Source organism: Mesoplodon mirus (assembly GCF_964341445.2).
Source record: "Mesoplodon mirus genome assembly, chromosome: 3".
In the NCBI taxonomy this organism is placed as follows: Eukaryota; Metazoa; Chordata; class Mammalia; order Artiodactyla; family Ziphiidae; genus Mesoplodon; species Mesoplodon mirus.
In genome coordinates, this window is record NC_138978.1 from 45,153,372 (window position 1) to 45,168,310 (window position 14,939).

At 36.5% G+C, this 14,939-nt stretch overlaps 1 protein-coding gene across 1 annotated transcript in view; it reads right to left on the minus strand.

The window, feature by feature from the left end:
* The window catches only part of FAF1 (Fas associated factor 1), a 486,072-nt gene that overhangs the window by 41,927 nt on the left and 429,206 nt on the right, over positions 1-14,939 (minus strand). Inside the window, exons 16-17 of the mRNA XM_082614051.1 lie at positions 4,394-4,474; positions 3,254-3,331 (exon numbers count right to left, since the gene is read on the minus strand). Of these exons, the coding sequence (XP_082470177.1) occupies positions 3,254-3,331; positions 4,394-4,474 (159 nt within the window). The remainder of the gene's footprint in view (positions 1-3,253; positions 3,332-4,393; positions 4,475-14,939) is intronic.

Below are 14,939 nucleotides of genomic sequence, written 5' to 3' on the forward strand. Positions count from 1 at the left end.
ATAATATATTAACGACAAAATGGAGGAAAGACTCTGTTTGGGGTGATGAAAATGTTTGGAAATAATGGTCGTGGTTGCAAGACTGAATGTAATTCATGCCACTTAACTGTACTTAAGAAGGGTTAAAAAGGCAAATTTTTGTTACATGTATTTTGTTACAATAAAAAAATGGAATGGAAAGAAATTAAAATATCAGGCTTATTGGGGGCAGGAGACTATGGTCCTAGTTCCAGGTTTGCCACTAAACTGCTGTGAGATTTGTCCAAGTCCACATTTCTGGACCTACATGTGGCACAGACTCAAACAGGTGTGGTAAACTGTTGGGAGATCTCATGGCTAGAGTTGGGCTCTAGTTCTCAATCTAGTATTACGTTGTTTCACATTCAAGATATTCCAGTGGAAGGAGTTTAAAGATCTCTGATGTCCCTGCCTGTGGCAGAAATTCACTAAAACCTTTTTGTTCCTAGAACTGTGGCAGGTTCCTTAGACAAGTAAGCCTGGTATTAGCATGCTCAGCTTCACAGTTATATTGTGTTCCTGGTTACTTTCACATTTCCATGTTCCCAATTTTCATCAATAGGGAAAACAAAAATTTCCCCCAATTAACATGAGTGAGAGAAATTGGGATATATGTTCTCTAAAATCTCAACACAATTTTCAAAGTTGGTGTCACTCCCTTTGGAGAAAAAACAACAACAACAAAAAACCCTATTAAGCAACTCTTAGGTAAAAGGGGAAATATAATGAAAACTACAGAATATCTAGAAAACAACTGTTGAAATTTCATATTCATATTGGAATCTCTGGGATTCATTTAAAGCAGTGCTCAGAGGAAATTCATAGCCTTAAAATTCTTATATCATTCAAAAGGGAAGAATAAAAATAAGTTAACTGGGTCTTCCCTGGTGGCACAGTGGTTAAGAATCCACCTGCCAATGCAGAGGACATGGGTTTGAGCCCTGGTCCAGGAAGATCCCACATGCCGCGGAGCAACTAAGCCCCTGCGCCACAACTAGTGAGCCTGTGCTCTAAAGCCCGAGCCACAACTACTGAGCCCATGTGCCACAACTACTGAAGCCCGTGCACCTAGAGCTTGTGCTCCACAACAAGAGAAGCCACAGCAATGAGAAGCCTGCGCACTGCAACGAAGAGTAGCCCCTGCCTGCTGCAACTAGAGAAAGCCCATGCACAGCAACGAAGACCCAACACAGCCAAAAATAAATAAATAAAAATTTTAAAAAAAGAGAAATCTCTTCCCTTGTAGCTTGTTTTAATGGTCAATGAGTAAGCATAGGTAAAGCAGGTAGCAGAGTAGTTGATACACAGAAGATGTTCAACAAAATATTTTCTACCTTCCATTACTGAGAGTCCTCAGCATGGACAGATACTAGAGTTTGTCAGGCATAGTATTTCGTACTTGTGTGATAGGCACCTGATAAGTGTTTGAACATGAATAAACTCTGATTTCCAAACAGTGAAATCTTACACATCTCTCAAGACCTGGCTCAAATATCAGTTCTTCTGTAGTGTTGACTGATTCCAAAAGCTGTGAAAGATTTTTACTTTGCCCCTGAACTCTAAGTATTTTGCTTTTATTTCTCTTATGTTATTTAGCACGTTTTTCCTTGATTTGCTGTTACTTGTAGACATGTTGTATCTTCCCTACAAGATGTAATCTCTCCTTGCAGGCAGAGAATGTCTTACTATCCTTTGTTTCTCTTAGAGTGCCTAGAATAATTCTTGCTCAAAAACCATTTGCTGATGCTGGAGAGGGTGTAAAGAAAAGGGAACTCTCCTACACTGGGAGAGTGGGAATGTAAATTGGTGCAGCCATTATGGAGAACAGTATGGAGGTTTCTTAAGAAACTAAAACTATAACTACCATATGATTTAGCAATCCTACTCCTGGGCATATATCTGGAAAAGACGAAAACTCTAATTTGAGAAGATACATGCACCCCAATGCTCATAGCAGCACTATTTACAACAGCCAAGTCATGGAAGCAACTTAAGTGTCCATCAACAGATGAATGGATAAAAAATATGTGCTACATATATACAATGGAATATTACTCAGCCATAAAAAAGAATGAAATATTGCCATTTGCAGCAACATGGATAGACCTAAAGATGATCATACTAAGTGAAGTAAGTCAGACCAAGAAAGACAAACATTATGGTTACCATAGGGGGTTAGAGGTGGGGAGGGATAAATTAGGAGTATGGGATTAACAGATATACCCTACTATGTATAAAATAAACAACAAGGATTTACTGTATAGCATATATATATAATATATATATATAATATATATATTATATATATATATATCTGAATCACTTTGCTGTACACCTGAAACTAGCACAACATTGTAAACCAACTATACTTTAATTAAAAAAATTTGTTGAATAAGTTACGAGGTGGCATTCTCTGACCAAGAGTGATGACTAATGGAGTTTTCATCAGCCCAAGTTAGGGCCCTCCAGGTCTTTCTATCACTTGTTAGATGGCTTCCTCTATTTATAAGTGAATCTTGTCATTAATCCCATGTCTAGAAAAAAGTTCTAAGAGCCGTTTTTTGTGAGTCATCCTAGGAAGTCATTTGACACCCCTTCTCTTTTTCCCACTGCACTTTAGGTAAATCTCTATAATAACTTTTACATATAGTATGTAATTCTATTTTTACAAGACTACAACTCCTGGAGCAGAAGGCCCACATCTGTATCCCTACTTCCTAAAAGATTTTGGGCACACACTAAGTAGTCAAAAAAATATTTGCCAAATGAGTGAATGAAAAAATTCTCTATATTGTCACAGACATGACCTGAACTTAGGGCGGAAAAAAATCAGCCAAGCTAAATGGATTTCTCACATATAGGGGCCCAGTGAAAGATGTTGCAGAAGTAACTCCCAGTGTCTTTTGGTGGGTAAAGTAAAGCCTGGGAAAAGGGGAGAAAATACAGTCTTTGTGCTTTTTGGGTGAGACAATATTTAGGAAGGATGGGAGTATTTGTCAGGCAAGAAAGGGGAGAGGAATTGAAAAGAATAGAAAACCATGAATCTAGTACAAGTTCAAGTTTTCTAAGAGTTCAACACAACAGTTTGGGAATGATTCTTCTAAAGAAAATTAGTCTTCCATATCAAAATGAATCTGGGAAAAGTAGAAAGAAGTAAGTTGTAGGAAATATTAACATCCTTAGCAATGGAAGTAGACCTAGCATTTGAATAGCTTTTCTCAAAATTATGCTCTACCTCACGTTCCTCTTCTTGTTCTTTGCGAATCTGTTCCAAACGAAACTGTTCTGCCATCTCTCTCTCATGAGCTTCCCTCTGTTGATAAAAGAGAAAGGAATCCAACACTTAATAAACACTGGCCTACTTTTATAAAAAAAGAAAAGAAATAAAAAGAGAAAGAAAAAGAAAAGAAAAAAAGTTCATTTTCAGCATGGCCCAGAGGTACACTGTGGTAATGAAAGTGTTTCTCTCTGGAACAAGGATGGAAATAAAAGCGACAACAAAGCATACCTCTATGATCATGGTGGGTTCCTATTCAAACATTTAGGTAGCTCTGGGTAGTGTAGCATTCAAGATCCTTCAGACCTTTCTCTGGTCTTCCTTTCTGGTCTTTTCTGCCACCTCCCCTGTACCCAAATATCAAACTCTATTCACATCAGCCTCTATCTTGAACCCATGCTTTCTGGCCCCTTGCTGCTAGCATACATTACTTCCTCTCCTACCCTCCTTTCTCTATCCAGTTCAAATACACAATCTCTTCTATGAAACCCTCCCTAGTACATTCCCATTTCTTGGCTCTCCAAAAAAGCTGGAAAAAACTTTCCACTGAAAATCCTGTTCATTGAACTCTCACAGAACTCAGTGCTTCCCTTACAACATTTAGGATCCTTGCCTAAGTGTTCCAGCTATCTGTGCCCTTGACTGAATCTACTCTACAGCACAATGTGAGCCTTCTTTTGAAGGCAGAAAGAGTGACATTCATTTTCCTCTCCTTCAACGCCCAGTACAGAAGCAGGTGCTCAAGAAGCATTAAATAAGTCAGTGGTTCTCGACACTGACTGCACATTAAAATCACCTGAAGAGCTTTTTAAACATTGCTAGATTTTACCACAGACTGATTAAAAACAAATGAAGTAAACACTAGGCTCATTTTTGTTTTCACTTCTCATGATTCTTGAAAAAATGTATCTTGTCAAAATGAACCATGCTTTAAGAACCTGAGGTAGAATTATATTCTTTCTGTTAATTGAAACTAGCTTTCTCCACTGCAAACCCAACTCTCTTAGGTTTCAAAATGATTAAAGGGCTGGCATTTAAATAATGAAAGACTATTTAGGATTGAGTTCTTTATCCCAGAAGTCCCCTGACCAAACCTACCTTTGCTCTGTCAGCCTCAAGTGAAAGGCGATAGGCCTCGTCTTGTTCTCTCTTCACATTTTCTCTGGCTTCTCGTTCGTCCTTAAAAGAAAGGAAAATATTCCAATGCATTTTACCACATTACTGGTTTTTAAAGAAAAAAACAATAATAATCCCCTTGTCTTACTCCTGTGTAAATGTATTATAATTAAACAAGACACTTTTAAAGTGTACAATATAAATAAGCTAACAAATAATAAGGTGAGTAGCACAGTAGATAGTGAAAATAAGAATGTTTGAAGCCTAGTCTACCACTGACAAATTGTGTGACCTTGGGCAAGTTATTTAATCTCTTTAGGTCTCAGTTTCCTCAACTGTAAAAAAGAAATAACATTTGTCTCATGGGGTTGTGAGAATTCAATGCAATGATATATAAACTGTCTAGCAAAGTACCTGACATTTAGTTCATTTTCATTGATTAGTTCCCTTCTCCTTTACTCCTGATTTTTCTAAGATAAACTTGGAGATTATCAGCATTGGGACTAAGGGCTGGGAGAGAGTAAAGAACTAGGAAGTAATCTGGTCAGCACAGAAAGAGGCTGAAAGCAAAATACCCTGCTTAACTTTAGTCCACATCACACCACTAAAGCTTGGTTATCAAATGAGTATTTCCTGACAACATTCACACTCATGAAGTGTGGATAATGTAAGTTATCTAAGTTGAAGATCTTTTAGAATATTTTTAGTGTCAAGTGATTATGTCATCTGCCTACATTTTAATTGTGATTTCATATAAAATTAAAAGTTAATTCAACTACCAGAATTTCTTATTTGTTACATTCTGGAGTATAGCCAATATACATGTCCTTAAATTTAATAAATACCCACACCTGTTGACATTAGAATATAGGTTCCCTTTCTGGTCATTTTTTTTTTTTTTTTTTGGCGGTACGCGGGCCTCTCACTGTTGTGGCCTCTCCCGTTGTGGAGCACAGGCTCCGGACGCGCAGGCTCAGCAGCCATGGCTCACGGGCCCAGCCACTCTGTGGCATGTGGGATCTTCCTGGACTGGGGCACGAACCCGTGTCCCCTGCATCGGCAGGCGGACTCTCAACCACTGTGCCACCAGGGAAGCCCCCTTTCTGGTCATTTTGCACAACAGGCTGAATCATACATAAGTTACTGATATTTGACTGGTTTTGACCTATAAAAATGGAAATTTCATATGGTTTAACTTAATTCTTTCTTTTTGTCTCCTCAGTTCAATATATGCTTGCTCAGGCTGACTGTATGCTCAGCACTGTCTTAGGTACTCCCTCTGATATCTATTCAAGACTGGCCTTCTCCCTGAAGCCTCATACTCCTTTTGGTTTCAATGATTCCATTAAGTCCACAGTCTCTGGTATAAATAGTAGTATTTCATTGATTCCTAATCTTTCAAATAAAAGATTAGGAAAAATTAGATGTTGTTGGCCTGAAGCTAATTGCTATACCATCTGTGATAAAAGAGTATGCCAGAGAAATTATATGTTGGGGCAAAATATCAGGAACAATGTTTAACCTGAGAGACCACTTAGGCTGCAAAGTAGTCAAGATAATTTACGTGTCATGTAATATGACACATGAATAAAAACAGGTTTTAAAAACTCCTACTTGGAGACGTACTTAGCCATTAGTATTTTTATTTTAAAGAAACAGAAGCATATTCCTTTAAAGACATTTTCACTGATTCCAACTGGGTATTTCCTACTTTGATCTATATACTACAGTTTTACTATGACCAGATACAATCAGCCTGATAGGACTTATTCTGTATGTTTGTGTTTATATTTGCATTTATATTTACTCTGTAAACACCTTCGCCTGCTCAATATACAAGCTTGTACAGACTGGACACTTAATAGTTCATTTGGCCATGGCTGATCTATAGTTGATGTATAATGTCTTCATTTTTTAATGTCACCAAGGAGAGGTAATGAGGAGATTCGAAGACCTGTGTTCAACTCCTAGCCCTGCTAGTAGCAAGCTGTGTGTTCTTGGGTAAACACTGTCTCCCTTTTCAGTCATTTATTAAAATAAAGAATTGAATTTTTAAGGCATCTGTGCCTCTCTGAACAACTCTGTCTTTCCAACTTTAGATATTCCTAATATTATCAACAACCTATGGGAGTAATCTTATCTTTTTACATTTCAAATAGGGAAATATCTAAGATGTTTAGGATTTTAATTGTAACATACTTTCCTGACTCCACCTTTTCAAATTAGTTTAGATTTCTCTTGTAACATTCTGTTCTTTCCCTTTAAAACATTTATCACAATTGTATCAATTATCATATGATTATTTATTTAATGTGAGAGTCCCCCATGACACTGTAAGCACCATAAAGGCAGGGATCTTGTCTATATTACATACCTCTGTATTTCAAGTGTTTCACACAATGCCTAGCTTTTGGGAGGTATTTAATAAGCATCTGTTGAATAAATGAACCGTCTTTCCAGGCATAAAACATTTATTGTCTAGAGTAAAAACTAAGGAGGAAAATGATATAGCTCATTCATAAATTGGCCCTATCTGAGTCAATGAAATTGACTGGCTAGGCAGAAATGACCCGTTATGACACTATGTACACACACAAAGGGACCTTCTAAAAGCTACCACAGCTGGAAGCCCTCTCTGAGCACAAATACAGTTTGTTATAAAAGCATTCTAAGTAAACAGCTCTGTTTTAAAACAGACTGTTGCAGATACGAAAGGCCATTAAATACAGGGATCCCTGCCACAAAATGTGGCACCTGTTGTGAGAGGACTTCTTGAACCAGCTAACTTCCTTCCTTCCCTCCCCACTTCTCTCTCTTCTATTTCTCTTCCCTCCTTTCCTTCTCACAAATATTCATTAAGCACCAATTTTACTTTAGGCATCACACTAGTAGTGGGATTATAGAGGCAGGCCACAGTTTAATAGAGTAAGACATAGATAATCATGCTTGGACCACCTTCATCATTATTTTATGGAGTCTACTGATTTTATTGTGAAGAGTTCAGTATTCAAGTTTTGCGTTACTTTCCTTTTGTTCCTTAAATAATGTCACTCTCCACCTGGAAAACTTCTTGTTTCATTGGCTCCATCACTCAAAATCCTACCAGCTTTTCATATACTTTTAGAAATATAAGATATCAACATGTCCAACAAAGCCAGTACACAAATGGAGAAACTGAAATCATATGAGGGTAAATAATTTACAAAAGACCATTAAGTCAGTGGCAGAACTGAGATGTGAATCCAGATCTCCGACATTTTCCTCTCCTCTCTCCTGGCAATCTAATTGCTCTTTCCCTTATCCACAGCTCTCTCTGACCGTCACAGATAGAAGTGTGGCTCAGGGAGAGCTGTGGATAAGGGAAATGATGAATTTTCCTAAACTCATCATGGTCATAGCTTCTTGCGTGTTTGGTAGTTGCTTGTGAATGGCTATTATTTCTTCTTTTCTGTCTTGTAGTTTTTATATTTGCCTCTCCAACTGTCCTATTCACAGTCATTTCTAATTTGGGGATTTAGAGAACATTGCTTAGCCTTTCCCTCATATTATTCTGTATAATTAGACTTTTAAGAAAATTCCAGATGCTGTGGTTAACAGTTCATGTATAAATTTGTTCTCATAAACTGTAAATGTGCCTCTTGGAACTTCTCCTGTGTCCTACAAATACTGTCCTTGCAGAGGTTCCCCCTGCTGCATCTTAGAGGACACATCAAAGTGATTAGAAATACTTTGTTGATTGTGTGGAGGTAGAACAGCTGGATGATCAGGTTCAGGAATAGTTTTCAGGTGCTACCTGGGTTATGGCTTGGGCTACTTGGTATGAAAACACTCCTTGTTATAGTAAAGTGAGAAGCTGGATTGCTCAGAACTAAGTGATAACCTCCACTGGAGCCTTTCATCTGTAGCATACTTGTCACTGCTCCCATGCTGCTTTATGCTACAGTCATCTGTATACTTGTCTCACTACTCCTACCAGAGCTGTAAGTTCCCAAAGGGAAAGGACTCTGTATTTCTTATAGCATCCAGGCCACTATCTTACATATGGCAAGCACTCAATACCTATTTGGTAAATGAATAAGTGGAATTATCAGTGCTCAACAGTTTTATACCTGAAGTTCTGGAACCCCTAAGTATCCTTCAGACTAATAATTTTTTATTTAAGTGCATTTTTCCTATTCTGAGTAGTATAATAACTTGTTAAGAAGTGCTGGAATTAGTATTCAAACCTAGTCTTTCTCTCCTGAAACCCTGTGCTTTTTTTCCACTGTGGCATTCTGGGTTGCTCAGTATAGTTTTTTTTTTTTTTTTTTTTTTTTTTGCGGTACGTGGGCCTCTCACTGCTGTGGCCTCTCCCGTTGCGGAGCACAGGCTCCGGACATGCAGGTTCAGCGGCCATGGCTCACGGGCCCAGCCGCTCCGTGGCATGTGGGATCTTCCCAGACTGGGGCATGAACCTGTGTCCCCTGCATTGGCAGGCGGACTCTCAACCACTGCGCCACTAGGGAAGCCCTCAGTATAGTTTTACATCTCTGAAACAATGGCCATTGAATTAGATTTCTCTACAACCCATTAAAAATAATGTCTATTAAAAATAATGAAAACATCTTATGAGCTATCAAATGGTTCCTAAATGAGGAATTTAACCAGAAATGAGATTTAAGTGTAACTTGTTACTCCTCAGTAGTGTTTAAAATTAGTAATCATCAATTAATTCTCAAAGGGCTAATGCAAAGTTTCACATTATCAAATTGAAGCAAGCTATAGTGGTTAGGCTTGTTTCAAATAATAACCAATTGCATACACAAATATACACATACATATATACGTATGGTATTTTTTGTTCTTCTGAATGCCTGGGTTAGAATGCACACACTGTTCTTTGCCTTAATAAGTAGGACCTTGAAAACAGGGAAATGGTCCTGGTCTGTCTCTAAGGAGATATGGACCAAGATAATGTGAAATTCTTTCAATTTAAATACTTAGATATTTCTAGATAAAATATAGCAAAAATGTTAAAAAGTATTACTCAGCATGTGAGAAAGAAAGAACAAAGAAAAATTCCTAGGTACCAGAAATAAAGAGGAAATTAAAAATCAGCACTGTAAATGGTGAGGTAATATGGAACCTGACAGGCAGATTATCCATCTTGGTAATCTGAAAGCCCAGCTGGAACCAGAAGATTTCATTTTGGACCCAAGTAAGGTAGGAAGTTGGAAAAGTTATCTGTGGGATAACTTTTGGCAACCTAATGTAAGTGTAATTGGAGTCTGGAAATAGAGTGCAGGGAAGAGTGGGAGAAAAATTATTTTAAGAAATAATAGACAACAATTTTTTGAATTTGATGAAAGCTATAAAGCCACAGATCCAAGAATGTAAATGAACATCAGGCAAAATACACATGAAGAAAGCTACACCAAGGCACATCATAACCAAATTGCATAAAATTAATATTAAAATGAAAAATGTTAAAATCAATCAGACAAAAGAAAAGACATAATATGTACAGGGAAACAAAATGAGAATGCAATCAGACTTCTCATCCAAAACAGTGCAAATGAGAAAGACAGTGGAGCAACCTCTTTAAAGCACTGAAAGAAAAAGCCAAAACAAAAAAAAAAACTTGTTAACTTAGAATTCTTTCTATACCCAGTAAAAATATCTTCAAAATTGAAGGTGAAATAAAGACTTTTTCAAATATACAAAACTGAATTAACTACCAGCATGTGTACGACAGTAAAAGTTAAAGGAAGTCCTTTAAGGAGAAGGAAGATAATACCAATCAGAACCTGGACCTACCCAAAGGAATGAGGAGAACTGAAAATGGGAGCTTCATGGGTAAATTAATAGACATTTTTTCCCTTACTATTTAAATCTCTTTAAGAAACAATTGAGTGTATCTCAATGGCATTTTTTATAGAAATAAAAAAACCATTCTAAATTCATGGAAACTCAGGGACCATAAATAGTAAAAAAAAATCTTGAAAAAGGAGAACAAAGTTGGAGGACTCACATTTTCAAAACTTACTACAAAGTTACAGTAATCAAAACGTTGTGGTACTGGCATAAGGATATATACCTAAACCAGTGGCATAGAACAGAGAGCCCAGAAATAAACTCTCATATATACAGTAAATTTATTTTCAACAAGGGTGCCAAGACCATTCAATGGAGAAAGGGGAGTTTTTTCAACAAATGGTGCTGGGAAAGCTGGATAGCCAGATGGAAAAGAACGAGGTTGGATCCTCACTTTACACCATATACAAAAACAGCAACTGAAAATGAATAAAAGATCTAAAATTAAAGAGTTAAAACTATAAAACTCTTAGAAGAAAACATAGGTAAAAATCTTCAAGACTTTGGATTAGGCAATGATTTCTTTAGTATGATACAAAGCACAGGCATTAAAAAGTAAAAATAGATAAGTTAGGTTTCATCAAAATTAAAAAATTCTACTGATTCACTTTGTTATAAAGCAGAAACTAATAAAAAAATAAAAAAATAAAAAATAAAAAAAAATTAAAAAATTCTGTGTATTAAAGGACATTATCAAGAGAGTGAAAAGACAATCCACAGAATGGAAAATATTTGCAAAATCATACACCTGGTAAGAGTTTAATATCCAGAATTCCTAGAACTCAACAACAACATAAAGAAAAAACAATCCAATCCAAAAATGAGAAAAGGCCTTGAATAGATGCTTCTCTAAAGAAGATATATAAATGGTCAATAAATACATGTTCATAGCAGCATTCATCACAATAGCCACAAATACATGTTCACAGCAGCATTAATCACAATAGCCACAAGGTGGAAACAAGCCAAATACTCATCAATGGACGAACAGATAAACAAAATGTGGTATATACATACAATGGAATTCAGCCATAAGAAGGAACAAAGTTCTGATACACACTATAACACAGGTAAGCCTTAAAAGACATTATGCTAAGTAAAGAAGCCAGACACAAAAAGACAAATATTATATGTTTCCACTTACATGAGGTAGCCAGAATAGGCAGATTCAGTGAGAACATTAGAGGGGAGGGGGAATGGAGACTTATTGCTTATTAGGCTGGCTAGAATCTCCAGTCAGGTTCCATATTACTTCACCATTTACAGGGCTGATTTTTAATTTCCTCTTTATTTGTGGTACCTAAGAATTCTTCTTTGTTCTTTCTTTCTCACATGCTGAGTAATACTTTTAACATTTTTGCTATATTTTATGTACTATCTCTAAGTATTTATATTGAAAGAATTTCACATTATCTGGAATAGAAGTGATGTGAACAGGCATCCCTGCCTCTTTCCTGATCTTAGTAGGAAAACATTCAGTCTTTCACCAGTAAGCAAAATATTAGCTTTTAGGTTTTTAAATAGATACCCTTTATCATGTTGTACTCTATTCCTATTTTACTGAAAGTTTCTATCAGGAATGGATTAACTTTTGTTTAATGATTTTTCTGCATCCATTGAGATGACTGAATGGTAAATCACAATGACTGATTTTCAAATCTAAGGCAAGAAAAAGAAATAAAAGACATCAAGAATGAAAGGAAAGAAGAAAAACTCTCTTTACGCAGATAAAATGATTAGGGATCTGGAAAATCGTATGGATTCTACCAAAAAACTATTAGAACTAATAGGTGATTTTGGTAAGGTTGCAGGATATAAAATTGATATACAATAAGCAACTGTATTTCTATACACTAACAAATAATCAGAACTTATAATTATTTTTAAAAGCTATGATTTATTTGTTTGTTTGCTTATTTATTTATTGGTTGTGGCACGCGGGATCTTTGTTGAGGCATGTGGGATCTTTCATTGCAGCACGGGCTCTTCATTGTGGTGCGCGGGCTTCTCTCTAGTTGTGGTGTGTGTTTTCTCTTCTCTAGCTGTGGCATGCAGGCTCCAGGGCACGTGGGCTCTGTAGTTGTGATGTGTGGGTTCCAGAGCACGTGGGCTCTGTAGTTTGTGGCACGCAGGCTCTCTAGTTAAGGTGCATGAGCTCTGTAGTTGTGGTGTGTGGGCTTAGTTGCCCCGCAGCATGTGGGATCTTAGGTCCCTGACCAGGGATTGAACCTGAGTTCCCTGCATTGGAAGGCGGATTTTTTACCACTGGACCACCAGGGAAGTCCCAGAACTTATAATTTTTAAGATGCCAGTTATAATATAGCATAAAATATATGAAATACTCAGGAATAAATTTGAAAAAAGATGTACACTGAAAATTTCTAAAACATTACTGAGAGAAATTAAAGAAGACCTAAATAAACATGACATATATCCTTTTCATAGATTAAAAGAGTCAATTTTTATATGTCAATTTTCTCTAAATTAGATTCAATGCAATTCTAATAAAAATACCAGCAGTATTATTTTTTTTTAGAAATTCACAAACTGATTATAAAATTCATATGGAAATGGACAGGACCTAGAATAGCCAAAACAACTATGAAAAGAAGAACTTCAGAGGACTTACACTACTTGATCTCAAGATTCATTATAAAGCTAAAGTAATTGTATGTGGTATTAGTGTAAGACAGAAAAGAACAATGGAATAGAATGAAGTCTAGATATATACCTACACATATACAATCAGCTGATTTTTGACAAAGATGCAAAAGCAATTCAGCAAATTGTGCTGGAACTACTGAATATCTATTATCTCCCTTTACCTCCCGGAAAAAAACAAAACAAAACAAAACAAAACAAAAACACCTTCAATCCTACTTTATACTATACATAAAATTTAACTCAAATGGATCATAGACCTAAGCATAATATCTAAAGGTATAATGCTTTTAGAAGAAACATAGGAGAAAACAGCGACCTTGGGTTAGGTCAATATTTCTTAGATATGATGCAAAAACATAATAAAAGAAAAAAATCTAACTTGGACTTTATCAAAATTAAAATCTTCTGCACTACTAAAGACAGGTGAAAATGATAATGAAAATTAAGCCAAAAACTGGAAGGAAAATCTTTGCAAGTTACTTATCAAATGAAGGACTTGTATCTAGAACATATTAAAAAATTCTTAGATATAAAAATGATATAGAACACAATTTTAAAACTGGGCAAAAGATTTGAAAATACTTCATCAAAAAAGATATGGTGGGACTTCCCTGGTGGTCCAGTGGGTAAGACTCTGCACTCCCAATACAGGAGGCCTGGGTTTGAGCCCTGGTGGGGGAACTAGATCCCACATGCATGGCGCAACTAAGAAGTCTGCATGCCGGAACCAAGAAGCCTGCATGCTGCAACTAAGAGTCCACATGCCGCAACTAAGACCCCGCGCAGCCAAAATAAATGAATAATAAATAAATAAATAAATAAATATTTAAAATAAAAGATATGGATAGTAAGCACATGAAAAGATGCTTTATCTCATTAGTTATTTGGAAAATACAAACTAAACCCACAATGAGGCACCACTATAAACCTATTAGAATGTCTAAAATTAAAAAAGACTAACCATACCAAGTGTTGACATACAAAGTGGAGCCACTGGCAGTCTTACACACTGCTGGTGGAAAAGTAAAATGGTACAACCACTTTGGAAAACATTTTGGCAGTTTCTTAAAAAATTAAGCATATACCTACCATATGATCCAGTCATTCTAGTCCTAGGTAGTTACCCAAGACAAATGAAAGCATATGCCTATATAAAAACTTGTATATGAATGCTCATAGAAGCTTTATTTGTAATAGCCCCAAACTAGGAAATATTCCAATTATGTTCATGAATAAGTGAACAGATTTTTCAAAACGTGAAAAAATACAAACACTATTGAAAGCAGCAGTAGGGGCTTTGTCAAACCATTCCTTGTTCATAGCAATTCCCCTTCATAGGATTTCAGAGAATGAGAGTAGTAAGCCATTTACCAGGGACTTTTATGTAAATTTTAAGGTAATGATTAGTAGGTTTGCAGACCTGAGTTCTCTAATGAAGACCAAATCTCAGAGACTCAAAAGAAGAGGTATGCTCAGAAGTGAGTGATTTAGGTTCAGTTACTGAAGGTAACCAATACAAAGTGGGCTCCTCTCAAGACCCAAGACAGCACTGAAATAAATTGAGGGTTAAATGAGACCACCCAGCTTCACTCTCAAAACAGTGAAGACAGAGGAGATAAAGAGAAGATACAATTTGGTGAGAACTGAAACTACCCATTCTTAGCTTTATCTGCTTCATTTTACTAAATGAAAATGATGATGATGGTGGTGGTCACATACAGGGCTGCATCAAAGTGCAGACTGACAATCTTTCCACTGAGGACTAGGGGGCACATCAGTATTTAGAATGAATCAAGTAAAATCTGCAGTGTTTGTTTCAGTGACTGATGAGTACTAAGCTCAGGCAGTTCCCTTGCATGCACAAATTTTATAGTCATCATATTGCACAATGGCTGTTGGAGACTAGACTTGTTCTATATGTTGGCAGCCTGTTTTAGGATGCAGGATAGCTAACAAGAATGAAGCATTGGGGTCAGTTGGAATATTGCATTTCAGTATAGTGGAATATTCA